Source organism: Vombatus ursinus, unplaced genomic scaffold, assembly GCF_900497805.2.
Source record: "Vombatus ursinus unplaced genomic scaffold, bare-nosed wombat genome assembly UNPS02014793.1, whole genome shotgun sequence".
NCBI classification, from domain to species: Eukaryota; Metazoa; Chordata; class Mammalia; order Diprotodontia; family Vombatidae; genus Vombatus; species Vombatus ursinus.
The window spans coordinates 386,557-406,391 of record NW_020954571.1 but is presented as its reverse complement, the minus strand read 5'-3'; the positions used below and the strand labels follow the sequence as shown (position 1 = coordinate 406,391).

Sequence of the window (19,835 nt, the reverse complement as noted above, 5' to 3'; positions counted from 1 at the left end):
CGCAAAATGTTCCTATTTACACAACTAAAGAAAGGATGGTGACCAGTTGCTTAGAAAAAAATTAATCTAGAGCAAAGACCATGTAGCCAAGGTGGAGAACAGACATATGAGACACACATGTGGCCCACAGTACTCCCTGGAGCAACAGAACCAGATTAAAATGCAATTGGGAAATATTTAACAAAATAAAAATACAATAGAACATGCATGATATTTATATGTGGTTTTCTAAATCAGTATGTGGCCCACAGGGATCCTTCTGTATGGTTTAGAGGACCTGTTTCTATTTGAGTCTGATATCCAGGTGTATCAGATCGAGGACAAGCCTGGAAGCCAGAAAGATGTGAGTGATCCCATCTTTGATACAGACTGATTGAGGAACCCTGGACAGGTTACTGACCTGACCTTGCAGGGCTCTAGGCAATTCTCTTAGACTATGAGCTGCAGGGAAAGTGTGGCCCTGCAATAGTAGAGGGAATTTCTTTACTTGGGAGTTCTCTAGACCAATGAATCATAGGTTCTGTCCTTATCCCTATAACCATTTACTTAAATCATTAGCAATCTTCTTAGAATAAAAACCAAGATTAAGATTGTTCTTTAGAATGACAGGTTTTCTAGAATAGCCACTTTTATTAGATAATAAGCACCTATCTAGAGCACTAACAAGATGAACTTATCTATAACAGTATTCATTCATTCACTCATTTATTCTGGTTTCTCTTAATGCATAGAAAAAAACACTGAATTTGGAATCAGAGGACCTTGGGTTCAAGTCCTGATCCTGTTACTCATTGTCTATATAATTTTAGGCAAATAATTTCTGGGCCTCAGTTTCATCCTCTGTAAAATGAGAGTTTTGGAATAGTTAATTCCCAAAGTCTTTTCCAGGGTAGCGAGGGGTGCAGTCGGTGGTGCCCCAGACTCTAGGATAGAGTCAAGAAGACTCCTCTTCCTGAGTTCAAATCTGGTCTCAAACACTTACCGGCTGTGTGACTCTGGGCAAGTCACTTAACCTTGGTTGCCTCAGTTCCTTATCTGTAAAATGAGCTAGAGAAGGCAATGAGAAACCATTCCAGTATCTTTGCAAAGAAAACACTAAATGGGGTCAAAAAGAATTGGACATGACTGAAAAACAACAAAGTCTCAGCTTTAAATTTGTTACAACCACTTAATCACTCACTCTCGGTTACTACCCTTAGAATGAAGAACTTTTTTTCTCCATGATAAACTGCAACACAGTTGAAGCCTGACTGGCAGTCAGCCTCATAAAATCTTAAATGCCTCTTCCATGGCTCAGACATTTATGTTTTTCTCAGTTCCTCATCTCAATTCTCCCCTACCTCCCCCAATTTTAAACTTCTATTGCTCACGATTGTCTTTCCTCTTCGCCTACAGTTTCTATGGCTCAAAGACACTTTAAAAAAGATACTTAGTGTCTCTTAAATAAGTTCAAGATTAATTTAGAGGAAAAAATCCATAATTAACAATTAACCCATTTTTCTTCTTTATTCCCTGCTGGGGAATGAGTAGGGACTTTCATCAGTGGCTGTGTGTTTACAGAACCAACACCAGAGGCAGCTCGATTAATGACATGACACAGAACTTAATGGAGAGTCTAGTTAATTACAGGGAGGTCTTCAGATGTAGACTGAACTTCAGTGGGTGTCCTCTAGGGTAAATGCCACACTTACTCTACCACGGTGAGGCCCTCATCGTCAGATGGCGTCATCTCATCCTCTGACTGGTCACTGAGGAGGTCACAGGGGAGGAGAGAAGAGCTGTCGGCTAGCTCCAGGACTGGGGCGATGCTAGGTCTGCGGCTGCTAGAGCCATTTTCTGTGGGCAGTGTGAGTTTGCTGCTATTCGGGGGCCGGCAATCAGTGCTCTGCAAATCCATGGCCACTGTACCTGGAAAGAAGTAAAAAAAACTAACCCATTGGCCACTGAGTGTCTCAGTAGGGGTTTCCTTGTTCACCCCTACCCCCTTGTCCTGTCCATCAACACTCCCAGATTAATGGACACAGATCCTGCTCCGTGGGGGACACACCTATCCCAGGAGTCCCCACTACTTCACTCTTTCCAGACTTCATTTACCCAAATAAAAAGATCCATTTCCTGGCCACACACTGGCCTCTCTATCTCTGGCTACAGATTGCATCCTAATGAGGATCCTGGAATTTCCCAGAAAGAAGAAGGAAGAGTTTTCTCCTTTTTACTGTAAATTTCCTGGATTATCACTATAACATTCTCTGCTGGTGCAAAATTTAGTGAGAGCTGGATCTGTTTTAGACCCCAGCCAAGGGGACTGAACTACTGAAATACCCAAAAGACCTCATTACAGAATCTTTTGTCACTTAATATTGTGGTGAAGTAACCATAAAGGGGGGAGTTGAAAGAAAGAATGGGATACCCACAACCAGATTCAGGATTATATGTTACCATGGATTCAACGAGGGAATTTGTTCTATGGTTCACTTAAACTCCTTAAATCCATAATTATTACCTTTTTTTTCTTTCAACCTGTAGGTGGCAGCCTGGGGTTGGGACATGTCCACCTTGGTCAGTTAAGCAGATGCTGTCTAAGACTGCCCCACAGCCTTTTCTCATTAGCCCATTGGCAACAATGGATTTATCTAATTTTCCCTCCAGGACTCTCCCTTGAGGTTACAGATCCCGTGTAATTAGAGTTTGGCTGTTCGTCCCTCCCCAATATGTTTATGAAGGTGAGATCAGGTAACAATAAACATAACCTCCCTGGATGAGCCTCAGTGTCTGCAGCCATACAACGATGGCCCTAAATTAATTGTTTGCCTTTCTAGCTCTAAGTCTTGTAGTTCTAGTATTGGCATCCTGGGATAGAAGAGATGGGCATAGAAGGGAAGAACCACAAGTCACATGCCATTGCTTTGCTGGTGGCAAGGAGGAAATCATTGAGGAATGTCTATGAGCCTCAGGTCTTTAGCCTGCTGGTGGAAACACCAGCTGCTGCCTCTGTAAGTTCCTGCCTAGTGCCCATAGCATGGGAGGGATGGGAGATAGCACAAGGCCGGAGGTGACTGTTTCAATCCAATCTATCCAAAGAATGACTTGTGTTCTACTCAACTAGTCAGAGAGCCAGCTGCTCAGTGTGCAGTCCCAAGCCTGTGTCCATTCAGCCCAGAAAGCAGCTGCTCTGGTGCTGCTGGCCAGCGTTGCCATGGAAGAGTCTGTCCCTCTCTACCTGATACACTTCTATTTGTTGGAAGCCAATTTGGGAAGCTCCCTGATGAGAAGTATAATTGTGTATAATATGCACCTAATTTGGGCAGAACATGGGCAGCTGCTTTCCTCCTGCCTCTGTTCCATGGGCTGATGGCTCCAGGCCGTATTGACAAGCACATAAAGTGTTAGAGAGGAGAAGGGCAGTGAGATACCAAGTATGGATCCAGGCTTGTACCAGGAGGTACACGGAGCCCATCTAATAGCAAGAAATTCTATCCTTCAATGTTCTTTTAGCTACTAAAAAAGGAGAAAGAGGTGAAACCTTTCTTGGTGGCCTTTAGGCTCTACCCTCTCATCTCCAGTCCATTCCTGAACACTATCACCAAACTAATCTTTGGCCAACAAGGTTTCACCTGGTTACTCCACTACTCAGAGGCCTTCGTGGACTTCTCATTGTCTGCAGGAGAACCAGGGTTATGTAGTAGAAAGAACATTGGACTGGGAATAGAGGGACCTGCTTCTTCTATTAGTTGTGGCACTGACTTGCTATGTAACTTTGAGCAAGTCACTTCCCATTTCTGGGCTGTAGTTTCCCCATTTGTAAAATGGGAGGTTTGGATTACATGGTTTGTCATAGCCCTTTCAGCTCTGACTTTCTATGATAACTGCTTAGAAATAGTTTGGTTTGTACAAAGAAGCTAATGGTTAAGATGATATTTTTTGTGATCTGTAGCATTCAGTAATCTTTAGCCCTTCTCTGCTGTCATGGCAAGAATTGAGTGGTGTTCTCTTCATTGGCACTGATGGGGTAAAGGGGAAAGAACCCTCCACTTGGGTTAGAAGTCTCTGTTCTTCTACCTAAGAACTGTGTAACCAAAGGAAGTCATTTTTCTTCCAAGCCTCAGTTTCCTTTACCAGTGTGTGTGTGTGTGTGTGTGTGTGTGTGTGTGTGTGTGTGCATATGTGTACGTGCAAGCATGAGATGATTTCTAGGGTCCTTTAAGTTCTTATATTTTATGATTCTGTTCTGATGGCTGTGGAAAACCATTTGGTTCGAAGCTGAAAATAAACAAAACAAACTAAATCTATGTCCTTCCATTTTTTCCTCATTAAAAAATTACTGATGATTTTTTTCTTTTTTGAGCAGACTCCATTTTGCAGATTGGGTCTAGGTTTACTTGCCGTCAAAACCAAACTCCACAGGCAACTTCAACATTGTTCTTGCTATTCATGAAATGATTGCTATGGCTACATGTGGAGAACTGGTAAGATTTAAACATTGATGCACAAGTCACTCCAAAATCCTGGCACTAGAAATAGTAGTAAATTCTCACAGCAACTGCCCTCTCTGAAGCATGGGTACTCTTCTCCTCCACTAAGTTCTTTTTTTCTCCTAGGGATGCAACTTGATGGCTTCAGAAAGATTCTCTCTACTCTTTACTGTGCACACATGACGGGCCACAACAATCTTCCAAAGACGTGATATCCTCTGATTGGCTACCTGAACTGAGACGGCTGGCTGCTTGCAGTAAGAGTTGATGCAGTCTACCTAGATTGAATTCAGCTGGCCCTCCCAATTAATACTTTTTTTCTTTCAATATTACAATCGCTTGCTATCTTGGAGTCAGGAAGACTGGAGTTTGAATCCTGCCCCCCAGACACTTACTAAGGCTCTGAATAGGTCATTCAATCTGTCAGCCTCACAAGGCTCATCTGTTAAATGGGGCCTCTCTCACATTGGGGGAATCCAATGAAATAGGTAAAGTTCTCTGCAGATCTTAAAGGACTATATAAATGTTAGCTATTATTATTGTCATTATTAGTAATAATATTCCCTCCAGTGATGCAGATCAGATTGTGACCTTTCTCCTGTGTAATAGGACTTTAGGAGTTGCTGTGACCAAAAAACTTCATCTCTATGTGGCCAATCTGGTCTAAACTTAGCCAGGCTGGGCCTCAGATGACGGCCATATAGCTCTATCATTAGACCCCTATATGGAGCCTTTCCAGGTTGGTACAGCCTCTCAGACTGAATTCCCATAGAACAGAGGATCACTTCCATGCTATGATGTAACATCAAAATAGGACCTTAGTGGAGATCCTAGAACAAAAATGACAGCAATGGTGAATATTCATAGTAATTTAAAGTCACCAAGGCACTTGATTCATAATAGCTCTGCAGAACAACTAGAGCAAGTGTTACTATCACTCCCATTTTATAGATGAGAAAATTGAGGCTCAGAGAAAGGGGAAATGACTTGCCTGTGGTCACACAGCTATGTAGTGTCAGGACCAGACTTGAAGATTCCACACTCAAAGCCCCGTGCTCTTTCCACTAGACAAAATCAACAGTGAACAAAAGCCTACAATGGACTATGCTGGAACTCTGCTGGCCAGGACAGAGACCCCCAAAGGATGATCTGGGACATTCTCAATCCTGCCCTCACCCTGCTGCCAATTCTAGGATTGAATTAAACTCATTTGGAGCCTCTTAATATTCATGGCCCGAGAAAGTCCCTCTAAGTTTCACTTCTTGTAGATTGAAGTAGAACAGAACATGGTCTTCAACATTCAAGGCTTCCCATTTGCTCCAGTTCTGGAAGTTAGGATTTGGAGAATGAGACAAACTTTCTTCTCTATTCCCTGCATGATCAAAGACTACCAGAAACACTAAGTTTAGAGACAGACTTTAGAGGTCCTTAGAGGAGACCTCAAAGACAAGTACATTACCTTCTTTTAAGATGAGAAAATGGAGGTGAAGTGATTTGTCCAAAGTCACACAGTGTGACTACTCAAGCCAGTCCTGGAACCCAATTCTCCCACCTCCCAATCAGTTCAGTGCCTTTTGCTGTTTTGTAGATGTTCATTTTGCCCTTTCCCAACCTGCATCCCTTAAACTTTATCTAATTCCTCTGTCCTTGCATGGCCTTTCTTAGATCTTGAGATCACATTAGTTGCCCTTCTCTGGCCATTCCCCTGACATGGTTTATCTGCCCTAATCATGGCAGTCAGATGGACCTGTAGCTCTGTGGGGGGTGGAGGCCTATGGTTTAGTGGAAGGAAAGGAAGTTGTTTTCTGGGTGGTGGTTGGCATCATGAAGGCCTTTGGGGGACTGGATGGCACATGGGGACCCATGGAGATAAAGAGGTGAGAGGAAATTGAAATTGGATTCAGCTTGTTCAACTCTCAGTAAAAGTGTAAAATTGATTATGTCTTCCATGCCCTCTCACTTTATCTTTCTTCTTTCTCTCCAAGAACACTTACTCTGCCTGCTCAGGGCTCCCAAGGATTGTCTGCCCTCTCCAGGAAGATCTCCTGCTCTGGCTGCTTCCCTCCTGCCCCTCATTCATCCATCAAAACTTACCTATTGTGGGTTTCCTCTTGTATAAAGTTGTACTTAGGTAGAAATAATCTTTCTATTCATTCATGCCAATGGCTGTTGACAGTACATTAATTATAATAATAGTTCACATCTAAATAGGTTTTCCTCATAGCAACTTTGTGATGTTAAGTAGTACAATCATTATTGTCACTTTTATAGCTGACAAAACTGAGGGTCAAGAGGCATGGAGGTGAAGGGACTTGTCCAGGGTCACATAACTAGTAGGTAGTAGAGCCAAGATCTCTGACTCCAAGTATAGAATTTTTTCCATTGCCCTAAGCTGTAGGAGTTGCCCTCAGTCACACAAAGTCGATTTGTGAGATTTCCCAGAGGTCTTTGCATTTTATCAAGAGACTGGCTACGCCAAAGGAATAAATCCTTAATGGTGAAGTTTTAGATAGTGTGGGAGATGGGTTGGGAGAGCAAATTGGGAACCTGGGGACCTTCTTAATGCCCTGTGCCTCACATCATGCATGTGACTGCCTGTTTTGCCCAGTTTAGGATAGGTTCTGCCCCTTTCTCCTCCTGACTTCAGGGAGATCCTTCTAGGAGTGGGGGGGGGTCCCCTCACCCATGGAAGCAATGATGCTATGGACTGGCAGCCGGGAGGGTCCGTCATAGAGGCCTCGCCCTGAGAAGCCCTGCCTCTTCTGCTTTTCTTCCTGTTTGAAGATGAAGGCTGAGTTCTCCTCCTTGGTGATGTTGATATAGAAGCAGGTGTCAGAAGCAGCCATGATGTGCCGTGGGCCTGGGTTCAGCAAGATGCTTTTATTCTCCTCCCGCTTCAGCCCGATCAGGCACACACCATATCTAGGGCAGATACAATAGTAGGCACTCAAGGCCAGCCTCATAAAGAGGGCACTTGCTTTTCCGTCCCCAATCCCTTCTCCACTGCAGGGCTCACAATGCAACTTAAAAACTCGATCTCTGGCACTCATTGTCCTAACTGAGGGACAGACAAGAAACCCTAGGGAGCTTTTCTTTCTTTCTGAGATTCTCATTTAAAGGAAAACAGTCCTTTCCTTTATGCTGCATGCCCATGAGTCACTTATGCTTTTTCTAGTTGAAGCTGAAGGAATGGATTTCCCAGATAATTGAAATAATAGCAAAGCAATGATAATGACAAAAGCAGTAGAGCATCCATATAGTGATTTAAGGTTTGTAAATGTCAGTACTGGGATTCAATCCTGGGTACCTGGACTGTAAATCGAGGACTCTTCTCCTGATGGCAGAAGGACCCTGGGGCTTGAAGTGGATGGGAAAATGTCATGTAATGCAGAGCAAACATGGGACAGAGGTCAGGAGATCAAATTTCTGGTCTTGGCTCTGCCACTAAATTCCCATATTGCCTGGGGTAAAGCCATTTCTTTTCTCTGGCCTTCAGTTTTCTCCTGTGAAGATTAGGTTGGACAAGACAACCTCTGCAGTGCCTTCCATTTCTGACATTCTAAGATTCCAGGATCCAAGATATAATCTTGGGGAAAAAAAAACATTATATTTGGTGTCAAGGGACCTGGGTTCCATTCCTGGCTCTGCTGCTTACTATCTGTATGACCTTGGACAAGTCACGTAACCTTCTGGGCCTCAGTTTCCTCACCTATAAAGCAAGGTGGTTGGACTAGATGACCTCTAAATTTTTTTTTCACCTATGATCCTATGATTCCATGGGCTGGATTTTGCTTCCCTTCCCCTTCCCCACTTATCGGCACTGTTTCAGTGCTGGGAAAGTGGAGGGGATGAGTAAGAAAAAAAGCAAAAATGAGGGAGAGGAGAGGGTATTTAGCCTAAGAAATAGGGTAGATACCCTTCCTACTCCTAACACACACACACACACACCCCACCCATGAAACTCCTTTCAAGCACTGCCCCTGGCCTCAACCCCATGGAACTGGTGGCTACTTCCATTTTTCCCTTACCCCCCAACCCCCAGGGGACCCTGCCTCTCCTCTCACTTTTTGTGGGCGTGGAAGGCTGCATAGGTGAAGCTCTTGCCTTCATACTCCATGAAGAACTTGCTGTCTCCCATTCGGATATGATAAACTTCATTCCCTGAGCATCGGCCATACATCCGCTGCCATTGCTCCGGTGAATCCTGACCTTCCCTAGGGACAAAGCCAGAGACCAGGCCTGCCCATTAAAGCTGCCCCAAGATGCTTGGGACAGGAACAGGTGCATGGGGGAGGGACACACAGACAAGCCTACAATAGATGGGAGTTAGGAATGGAGGTACATTCCACCTGAGCAGATACCCACACCTCTAGGACTGATCTTACTCCATGAATAGCATGATTTGAGGGGCATTGGCAAAGCCTACCCACTCCCAGATATCTCTGTAGTCTCACTGCCTCATTTCCACTATTAGAGGATTATTCTGTTTGTCAAGACAGACTGAAGAGGTCCCATCTCATCAGTCCTCATATGTTGCTCCACGCCCCCCCCCCAATCCTGGGTCATTTTAGCTGACACATATGGTGCTCCTGGCATTGGCTCTGGTTCTTTTGATAAAGGTTACACTTTTTGGGAATAATCTTTGTAAACACACTCCTTGAAGACAACTCCTTGATTAAGGTTGAGCTGAAGGCAAATGTGGATACTTACTGTCCCCGGGATGTGTGGACCAGCAGGGTGATGAGCGTGGAGGTGGCTGGGCAGATGCAATTTAAGGCCAACATGGCATATTTACACTCTTCTTCACACACCACGTGGTCTGTGTCAGAGAGGGGAAATGGTCAGCAGAAAAGGCCTTGCCCCACCTGCTGGGAGAACATCTCATCCAGACACTGAATCTCAGACTCTCAGAGCAAGAGAAGTCCTTCTAGATCATCTTGCCCACTGTCCCACCCACTGCAATAAACACTTCTATGGCTATATCTACAGTATCTTTCAGTATCTACAGATGTATATATCCATAGTATCTTGGACAGATGGTTATCTGACACATATACCTCCAGGGGTAGGGAGATATCCATATTCCAGGAGGCAACCCATATTATTCTTCCATTATACCTTCCTTTTTATTGCCTTTTGTTTCTCCCCCTGGACTCTTCATACCTCAAAACTCTGCTTTCTTTCCTTTCATAAGTAGGACCAAACATTGAGTGGGCCAACATTTTCCCTTGGAGTAGTGCTGACTGGATGTAGCCATTTTTGAATGGGCTATTTTCCTACTAGGGGAACTCTCAGGAAATGGCTTGTAGCTAGAAATAAAGAGGCCACTGAGTCTAACTCTGATTTTGCAGACAAGGAACTGAGAGGTTAAATGACTTGCAAATTGCCACACAACTATTAATTGTCTGAGATGAGATTTGAATGTAGGTCCTCCTCACTCCAAGTCCTCTATTCTATCCACTAAGTTCCTTTTTCTTCTGAGAGGCCAGGGCATGTTTGGGATAGATGGAGTAACAGCTTTTGGCTTTTTATCTTTAGGGCTAAGGCCTTTAGCCTCTCTAAAGTACCCTCAGACTTGTGGAATGTGTCTAGTCTCTCTAATAAGATTGTAAGTTCATTAGTGAGCCATGTGATCACGGATAAGTCACTTAAGCTCTGTGCCTCATTTTCCTCATCTACAAAATGAGGGAGTTGGACTATGCAATCTCAATGGTCCTTTAACATACTATGAAATTCTATGATTCTATTAGACAAATTAGTATATAGTGATGAAGGAGGGGAGAGGAAGGTAGAGACTTTCTTGAACATTCTACACCATGGGGAAGACAAGCAATTTGAATGCTTTCTCAGTTGGAAGGATGTGATAGTGGACAAAACCACTCCTACTCTCTGGGCCTAAGTTTTCCTAACTATGAAATAAGGGAGTTGAAACTAGATGATCTCTAAAGTCCTTTTTAACTCCAACATTCTAATATCTACTGTCCCTTCCGGTGCTGACATTCTGTGTTCTATGACTCTAAGATGCTTTAGTTGTATGGTTCTAGGAATCTAAGATGACAACTACTAGCTAAGATGACAACTACAACTACTACTAGACAACTGTTATCTCTTTGCCGTCTGACTTGGGCCCTCTTAGAAATATGCATTTGAACAAATATGTAGATTTGTGTACCTATAATTGAGCATTTCCCTTTAGGGTATAGAAATCTCAGAGTAATTATGTGCCCAATAAAAATCTCAAAATAGTAATAACTTCCCCTCAAGGAATTCACATAGCACTTCTGCTTTCTAATGCGCTTATCATGTATTAAATATATTATTGGCATTTCTTCATGCCTTCTGTTCTTACTAGGCGACAAGCTCCAGAAAAGCAGGAAACTATGTTCTAGCTAGATAAACTTTGTGTCTTTCCTGATACCTAGCTCAAGTCCCTAAACAAAGCGTACAGTTAAAATACGTATGTTGAATTAAATGTTAGTGAGCATGGTTCTTTTTCATTCAGCACAAACAGTAACCCTTCCTCACACTGCTTGGATGGAAACTGGGTTGCATAATTGGACACTTGTGTTTTATTTGCAGCTTTATGATTGACTCATTCTGTGACTCATTTTTCCCCACTGTTGCTCAGTTTCTTTCTAAGACTTATATGAACTGATGCAGAATGAAGCAAGCAGGACCAGAAAAGCAATGTGTACATCAAATAATCCAATCATTCAAATATTTTATTAAACACTGACTATGTTGATCATCAAGATAAATATGAAGAGCAAAACTGAATCATATGGAGAAATATTGAAAAAATGCATCTCCTTCCGTTTCTTGAAGAAGTGGCTGACTACAGGTGTGGAATATTTTGTATACTGTCAGACACAGTCGATGTGTTAGTTTGTTTTTATGGATTGCTTTTATTCTTTTTTCTTTTTGATGAAAGAGATGACTTGCTGGGTAGAGGAGAAGGGAGATATATATTCAGAATTGGAAGTGATGTAAAAACAAAATACATCAATAAGTATTTTTAAAAGAAGAAATATTCATCTGAATCCCATGATGTCTCTTGCTTTTGTTTTCAATTTTACTGATGTCTTGTTTTTAGGTCACTTTCACTCCTAAATATGTCCCTCATTCCCATGCTCAGAAAGTTATCCCCTGTAGCAAAGCATAGAAAAAGAAAGAAAAAAAAGAAGTTCCACAAAACTAACCAACATGTCAATCACATTTGATAATATTTGCAATGTTCTACATCCATAGCTTCTCATATCTGCCAAAAAAAAAGGAGGAGTATTTTCTTTTTTCTTCTTTGGGATCAAGATTGATCATAATCATTATACAGTGTTCAGCTGTTGTTGTTTCTATTTGCATTATTGTAGTCACTGTGTTTACTGTTTCCCTGTACCTGCTTACTTTAATTTGCATCAATCCATATGTCTTCCCATATTTCTCTGAACTCTTCATTTTCCTCATTTCTTTTTTTTTCTTTTAAGGCAGTTGGGGTTAAGTGACTTGCCTAGGGTCACACAGCTAGTAAGTGTCAAGTGCCTGGTCTGAGATCAGATTTGAACTCAGGTCCTCCTGACTTCAGGGCCGGTGCTCTATCCACTGCGCCACCTAGCTGCCCCATATTCCTCATTTCTTACAGTACAGTAATATTCCATCATTTCATGTACCACTATTGTTTAGCCATCCTACAGTTGATGGAACAGATATCTTTTCAAAAGACAAATAAGACTTTTACTTTTCTCCTTTCTCTAACCAGGACCTCACTGTTTGTTGTTAAGTGGTTTCAGTCATGTCTGACTCTTCATGACCCCATTTGAGTTCTTCTTGGCAAAGATACTGGAGTAGTTTGCCATTTTCTTCTCCAGCTCATTTTACAGATGAGGAACTGAGGCAAACAGGGTTAAGTGACTTGTCTAGAGTCACATAACTAGTAAGTGTCTGAGGTCAGATTTTAACTCAGAAAGATGAGTCTTCCTGACTTCAGGCACAGTACTCCATGAACTATGCCACCAAAGTCTATCTTTGTCCTGTCCCCAAAATGCTAGTCACTAAAGGACCAGCATACCTACACAAAATGCTATCTCATAACTGCAGGTGCAGGGCATGGGGCCCCAAGACCAGCACTTTAGAGATGCCCTAACCCAATCAAAGCTATCATTTCTAGAGTACTTTCAGTTGTGCAAAGTACTTTACTCACAACAACCCAGGTGAGAGGTAGTGCAAGTACCCTAACCCCATTTTACTTATGAGGCATCTAAATGCCATCATCATCATCTTCATCTTCATCATCACACTGTGGCATGGAGGTGACCTGGGTTCTTGAAGGATATACTAGCAGAGGGTAAGCTCTGTTATGTTCTTCCAAGCTGGAAAGACTTTATGTACAGGCCCAGTGAGAGACTGTATGATTTTCTATTGTGGCTCAGATGTCTCCTTTTGTAGAAGTCCTTTCCCAGCTGGCCGCCCAGCTATTCTTGACTTCCCCTCTAAGGTTATCTTATTTCTATTCAGTATGTATTTTGTGTGTCTGTCTCTGTGTTTACGTTGTCTCCATTAGGGTATAAGCTGCTTGAGGGCAGGGTCCAGTTTTTTTTTTGCCTTTCTTTGTATCCCCAGCACTTAGCATGGTGCTTGGCACATAGAAAGCACTTAATACTTGTTTGTAGATTGACTGATGAGCTTGGGCTATGTGCAAAGGGGCTCATCTCCAGGTTCACTGAAGAATGATGGATTTCTCAGCCACAGTCATTCCCTAAGACCTTCTACTCAAATTGTAAAGAGATAGCAATCTGTGATAATAGATGGAGGGGTTACAGACTCCATCTGGGCTGAAATATTGAGAATCCCATTAGATCTCTTGACCATTAAGTCAGACTATTAATTCCCACTGATCACATAATCCACTGAACTATCTGGGATTTTTTTTCTTCACATAAACCTTTGCTTAAAGCCCCAACTCAAGGGATTTGCACAGTGAATTCTGCCTTTCTAAAACACTTTCATCTATTTTCTTTTGTGAACCTCATAACGACCCTTTCAGGTGGGATGAGCCAAAGTGTTGTAGTCCTAGCTTTATAGAGAAGGAAACTAAGGCCCAGAGAGGAGAAGTGACTTAACCAAAGTCACACGGCAAATTAGTGGCAAGGCTAGGGCTAAAGCTCTGGTCTTCTGAGTCCTAATCCACACTTTCTCCATTGCCACAGCACTAGACTGTCATGTGGCTGTTGACATCTCTTTCTTAACACAAATGCTTCAGGACATTCATGATGACACACACAACATATCCTATATGAAGCCTGTTTGTACATTATTGTTTGTATGCTGTCTCTCCCATTAGACTGTGAACTTCTTGAGGACAGCCATCTGTTCCCTAGTGTTTAGCGCAGTGCCCAGCACAGGTGCTTAATGAATATTTATTAACTGACACATTCAACCTTTCAACTAGAAACTAAAACTTACCAGCAAATTTGACATGAAACTTATTCTCTGGTTTCAAAATCTGAACATAGAGGGGACAATTGGGAGCAAAATCCTTCACTGCCCAGGCTCTCAGGATGGTCTGGTGGTCCTAGGGGAGAGAATGCTGTTTAACTTTCCAACCACCTGCGACCCCTCCTAAAGTACACACTTGATTTGTGGGCCTAAGCCCAGCCCAGCCCTATTTCCAGGAAGCATTGTTGATGCCAGTTATCATGGAATTGGGTTGCTTACCGCCGCTGTTCGGTCTACCTCATTCCTGCTGCTGAGGATGAAGCAGGCCTCACCATTGTCCATCCTACAAAAAATAATCTATTAGCTTTCAATCCATGGCTCCTCAAGTCATCAGGCATTCCCCAAGCAACTACCTTGTATCTGGCCCTGTAATAGGCCAGTGGGAGAACAAGGAGAAGACATAGTCCCTGCCTTCAAGGAGCTGACAGTCTGGTTGGGGAAACAGAGTTCACACATGTGGAACAATGATAAAATGAAACAATGTGGATTATAACATATAGTATAGATTGTAAGCATATTACAAGCTCACAGATAGAAGAAAGCTCCCTGTGGGCTGTAACAGACTCGCAGAATATAGCATGTCTGGCTTCAAAAGACTTTAGATATCATCTAGTCCAACTCTCTTGTTGAGTGGGGTGAAACTGAGGCCTAGAGGTCCTTTAGGCAAGTAACTTGCCTGAAGTCATGCAGTGAATTGGTGGGAGAAATGGGTCTACAGAATCACAGAATCTCAGAGTTTGATGGGAGGGACCTCATCCAACCCATACTTAAAAAGGAATCTTCTCTATAATATTCCCAGCAAGTTATCATCCATTCCAAAACCCATGATTCCAAAACCTCATGGTTCTCTTTCCATTGCACTGCCCTGCCTTCAGGACCTACATGCCTGAATTAGAGATGTGTTAAGACAAACATTCTGCTGCAGTGTGGGAGAAATGAAATACTGGAGTAGACCAAGTGACCTTTTCTAAGTGAGGAATAGGAAAGGAAGACTTCTTAGAGGAGGTGTCTCGACTAAATAATTAATTTTAGTACTGCTAATTGCCAGCTACATACATGTTGGCTATGTTAACAAAGGACATGAATTCATAGCATAATGACTTTCTCTCCTTCAAGAACAATGTCACTTCACTATTCATAGGCATGGGAGTCCTTTCTCTAAGCCTCCAATTTTTCAGGGTAATCACTCAAGTATGTTACAAAAGCAGAGGATCCTTTTTCCACTTTACCATGTTTTTACTGCTTTAATTCCAGCTAACATATGTAACTTGTGGCCCAGAACCAAATCTCTGGGTTTGCTTGGACCTGGTACAATATTGGGGGGATTTTCAACAATCCTATATTCCAACAATTTCCAACAACCTTACAACAATCCAACAATCCCAGTTTGGCTGATCTTGCCCCTAACCAGGGTTTCCCTTGAAAATATTTAGCTCATGTTTTGTTTGTTGTAGAGATAAAAGAGAAGAATCCCTTAGCCCTCATGCAAATACTTGGCTAACAGCACATCAAATATAGACAGGCTTTGTTTTACATGACAGACAACTTAAAATTCAAAGAACTAGCATCTGAGTCAAGTCCACAAATAGTCAAAACAACTCAGTTTCCCTCTTCAGGGCTCTTTGCTTTTCTGAGGGCCCTAGACAATACTTTAGACTTATCCTAGTAACCTAGGATTGAGATTGAATTGTTTGAACTAACTCACACCACTAAGTTCTGTCTCTGTGAGAGGAAGCTGCTGTTGTTTAGTCATTTCCAATTCTGTGTGGCCCCTTTTTGGGGTTTTCTTGGCAAAGATAGTGGAGTGGTTTGTCATTTCCTTCTCCAATTCATTTTACAGATGAGGAAACTGAGACAACTAATGTTAAGTGACTTGCCCAGTCATACAACTAGTACATGTCTGAGGCCAGATTTGAACTCTCATGATGATGAGTCTTCTGGACTCCAGGCCTGGCACTCTAACCACTGTGCTACCTAGCTGCCTTTTTGAGGGCAAGTAGGTACATTGAATTATTTGCACTCTCATCCAGTTCACCTGCTGATTAAAGCATTTGTGAGGTAGTTGAATGGGGTCTGGCTTAGTCTGTGACCAGTTAAAGATTAATCTGTCACTAGGGTTAGGGGGCCAGTCTGTGGTTATAATTAGGAGGTCACTATGGCTGAGGTCCAATTTAACGGTTGGCCATGGTCAGTTGGCAGTCTGTGGCTGACCCTCAAAAAGAAAACATACTGATGTAGCTCTCATTGATTGATCCGCCCATTAAATTCTCAACAGAAGCCAGAAATAGGGTCTGTTTACTGTTTAATTTTCCTCTGCCTATTTTATGTTTCTCACTCAGCTGGCCACAGCAGACTTCATTTATGAATCATTCACTTCTCCTAAAAGAGGGTTCTCGCATGAGAAACGTGCCTTGCAGAGACTGGGATTACAATGAGAGTACTCATGGTCATGACTAACAGTGCCTGTTTGGTGTCCTCTAGAGCCTGTGCGGAAAAGGGTGCTTATGTATGGTCAGTTAAGATCTTTGTGTGTGCCCAGGAAATGGCAAGGACTGTAAGATAAAGCCAATTTCAGGTTACGTATATATGGACTACCCATGAGAAATTTTTGGTTTCTTTTGGCTTCCCTCTGGCTCCCGAGTAGGCCATGTGCCTCAACCTTCTTGTCAGTGAATGAGTAGGGAATTTATATTATTTTTTCACACATTCTCACCATTAGAAAGAAAAAAAAGTGCTGCCAAAACACAGCAGAACATTTATCAAGCTGAGAAAAGATACCTTTGGGATTATCTGTGCTGTTTCCCTTTAGCTAGCACATATCATCAAGGGTGAAATGTATATACCCGGCCTTCAATGGTTAAAAAGCCCTAAATTAACCCATTTTAATTTGTCTCTTTCTTCTGGTGTTGGAAGGTAGTAGGAGGCAAATGTCTTCTTGCCCCCACTCTAATTGCCTTCCTTTCTTCCCACAGACCTGCTTCTGCACTCACTTGGCTCTCATGAGGTCTTGATCCTTTAGAGCTGAGCCCTGGAGATAGATTACCCTCTGAGACCATAGAGGGATCTGGAGAACCCGGCGCACCTGAATGTCCATCTCCGTTGGGCAAAGGATCACCACATAATAGTCCTGCAACAGGAAATCCATCTGGATCCCTTATTCATGCAGAGGGAGCAATATGTAAAAAATGGCATGACTTCGTATTCTTAGAGAGCTTTGGAAAATGCACCATTGTAGGATCATAGACTGAAAACTGGAACAGACCTAGAGCCCAACTTGTCCTACCCCTCATTTTTAACAGTTGAAAAAATGAGGGCCCACAGAGAGGGTTAGGTGACTTGCCCAAGGTCACATAGGTACTTGATTCTTACAGTATCTGCCTTGGGTGAAATTAAGTGGGAAAATTATGGTATTATATTCATTGGGTAGATACATAAACTTAGGCCCTAACAGAGGTCATAGGGTCTCACAATATTAGAACTGGAGCAAGGCAGGATAGAGAGCAGTTATGTTCTCATCCTGAGTCCGTAGGACCCTTGGGATGGTCCCCTTCAGGTCCCCGGGAGCTACATGAACCCTGTCTCTAATCCTGCCCAGGACACAGACAAAGGCCCTACACAAGGCCAGCCATTACCTGGAGCCGAGGGTGAGCATAGAACTCATTCAGGAAGTCCATGAGGAGGTCAATCTTGAGAGAGCTGACACAAAGGACGACATGTTTCTCCGTCTGGGCTCGGTGCCGGCTGTAATTACCCCCTGACTTTTGTCGCTCCATCCAGAGGTAGACAAGCTCCTCAAACTGCAAGGAAATGAAGCGATCTGAATGCCAGAAAGACCTGATGCTTTATGTACAAGGCTTAATGGGGAGGTTGGTGCTTGGATTGGGTCTTGGAGAGTGATAGGATTTAATTGGTAGAGAACAAGGAGGTAATTTCAGGAGAACATTAACTTCTTGTGGAAAGGAATTATGATTTTGTCTTTATATCCTCACTGCCTAGTGCAGTGTGTGGTATACAGTAGATACTAAATAACTTCTTGTTGAACTGAATTTGGTCTCACCCTTACTTCCACAACTCTCAAATCTGTCCTTTTTTCCCCCCACTTAGACAGCTACTGACCTAGTTGAGGCCCTTATTGTTTCATAACTGGACTATTGAGATAATCTTCTAATTGGCATTTTTGTTCCCAGGCTCTCCCCTCTCCAATCCATCCTCCACACAGCAGCCAAATCAATATTTTTAAGATATAGGTCACTAGTCTGCTTAAAAACCTTCAGTGGTTTTCTATTGTCTCTAGGATAAATTGTAAAATCATTCAGGCCGTTAAGGCCCCATCTATTTGGCTCCCACCAACCTTTCCCAACTTACTTTATGTTACACACTTTCATGGATTCTATCTTCCATCCACACCAGCTGTTCCTCAAACCTGACACTACATCTTCCATCTTCATGCCTGTGCCCCGGTTGTTCCCTGCCCTCAAGAAGCAGACACATAACTGGGATATTTCAGTTTTGTTTTTGTAGCCCTGTTATCTAACCCAATGCTTTGCACATTGGTGCTTATTCAATGTTTATTGAACTGAATTGAATTGAAGAAAGAATAGTGTGAGGACAAGTGTTGGGAGAAGAATGAAGAGGACACACCTGAAATTTGGTAAGAAGATCAATTGGATCTTTAATTTTCATTTACCGTAAGCAGCTGCCTAAAACACACAGTGTACTGAAAAAAGGGAGAGGAAATAAGAATTTGAATGGATGACCACTTATTGGAGAAATTGTAGAAAGGACTTTGGGCCAATTATTGGTTGGACTAGGTAACTGTGAGTTTCCTTTCAATTCTGGGATTCTACTATTCTGTGAATATAGTATACTGAGATAATAGTTTTATTTTGGGAAAGCCTTAGCTGAAGTCTAAGCCTAAAGGAGGAGTGTTCTAGCCATCATATTTATGTAGCATTTCATAGTTTTAACTGATTATCTTAAGACAGTGTGAAGGCAGTCAGTCAGTCAATAAACATTTATTAATTATCTACTATGTGCCAGGCATTGTGCTGAATGCTAGAATACGAAGAAAGGCAAAAGACAATCCCTACTCTCAAGAAGCTCAGTCTAAGGGAGGAGACAACATGAAAATGATTATGTACAAACAGTCTATGTATAGGCTATATTGGAGATAATTAAGAAATGAATGACACGAGAATTAAGAGAGATTGAGAAAGGCTTCCTGTAAAAGCTGGGGTTTTAGCTAGAAATTGGAGAAAGCCAGGGAAGTCAGGAGGAGGGCAGGGCAGGTATTACTATCCCCATTTTAAAGATAAGGAAAGCAAGGCTGAGAGAGATAAAGGGTCCAAGCTTGTAGAAGGAGTAAATGGCAGAGCCAGGATGAAAAACCTAGTCTCCTGATTGACCCAGTCACAGAATCACAGAATGTTAGAGTTGGGAGAGACCTTATGGAACATCTAGTCCAAACTTCTCATTTTGCAGAAGAAGAAATTGAAACACAGAGACTTGAAGTGGGTTGCCTAAGGTCACATAATTAGCAAGTGATAGAGCTGGTACTCAACCTAGTTCTGTGTTTCTGGTCCTGCAGATTATCATGATGTCTGGCACAAACTAGGCACTTAATAAATGCTTGTTGATTGACTGATGAAGTCTGACTCCAAGTCCAGAGAGAGCAGGAGACAACCTTTTTCATGCTAACTAGCCTACTGATAAACAAAGTGTGTTTAGTAGACATCTAAAACTCATCACATTTAAAACTGAACTCATCACCTTTCTTCTCCAAGCCCTTCCCTCTTCCTAACTTTCCTGTTGCTGTCGAGGGCACCACCATCCTCCCATCACCCAGGCTGGTTTCATCCTTGATGCCTCACCTCC

At 42.5% G+C, this 19,835-nt stretch overlaps 1 protein-coding gene across 4 annotated transcripts in view; it reads right to left on the bottom strand.

Annotated features, from left to right (window-relative positions):
* The window catches only part of KCNT1 (potassium sodium-activated channel subfamily T member 1), a 186,531-nt gene that overhangs the window by 33,670 nt on the left and 133,026 nt on the right, over positions 1-19,835 (bottom strand). For all 4 annotated transcript variants that reach the window (XM_027869623.1, XM_027869624.1, XM_027869625.1 and 1 more), the window contains 8 exons: positions 17,594-17,758; positions 16,952-17,088; positions 14,181-14,244; positions 13,929-14,037; positions 9,183-9,291; positions 8,537-8,686; positions 7,156-7,394; positions 1,692-1,908 (listed from right to left, as the gene is read on the bottom strand). In XM_027869623.1, coding sequence (XP_027725424.1) covers positions 1,692-1,908; positions 7,156-7,394; positions 8,537-8,686; positions 9,183-9,291; positions 13,929-14,037; positions 14,181-14,244; positions 16,952-17,088; positions 17,594-17,758 — 1,190 coding nt within the window. The remainder of the gene's footprint in view (positions 1-1,691; positions 1,909-7,155; positions 7,395-8,536; positions 8,687-9,182; positions 9,292-13,928; positions 14,038-14,180; positions 14,245-16,951; positions 17,089-17,593; positions 17,759-19,835) is intronic.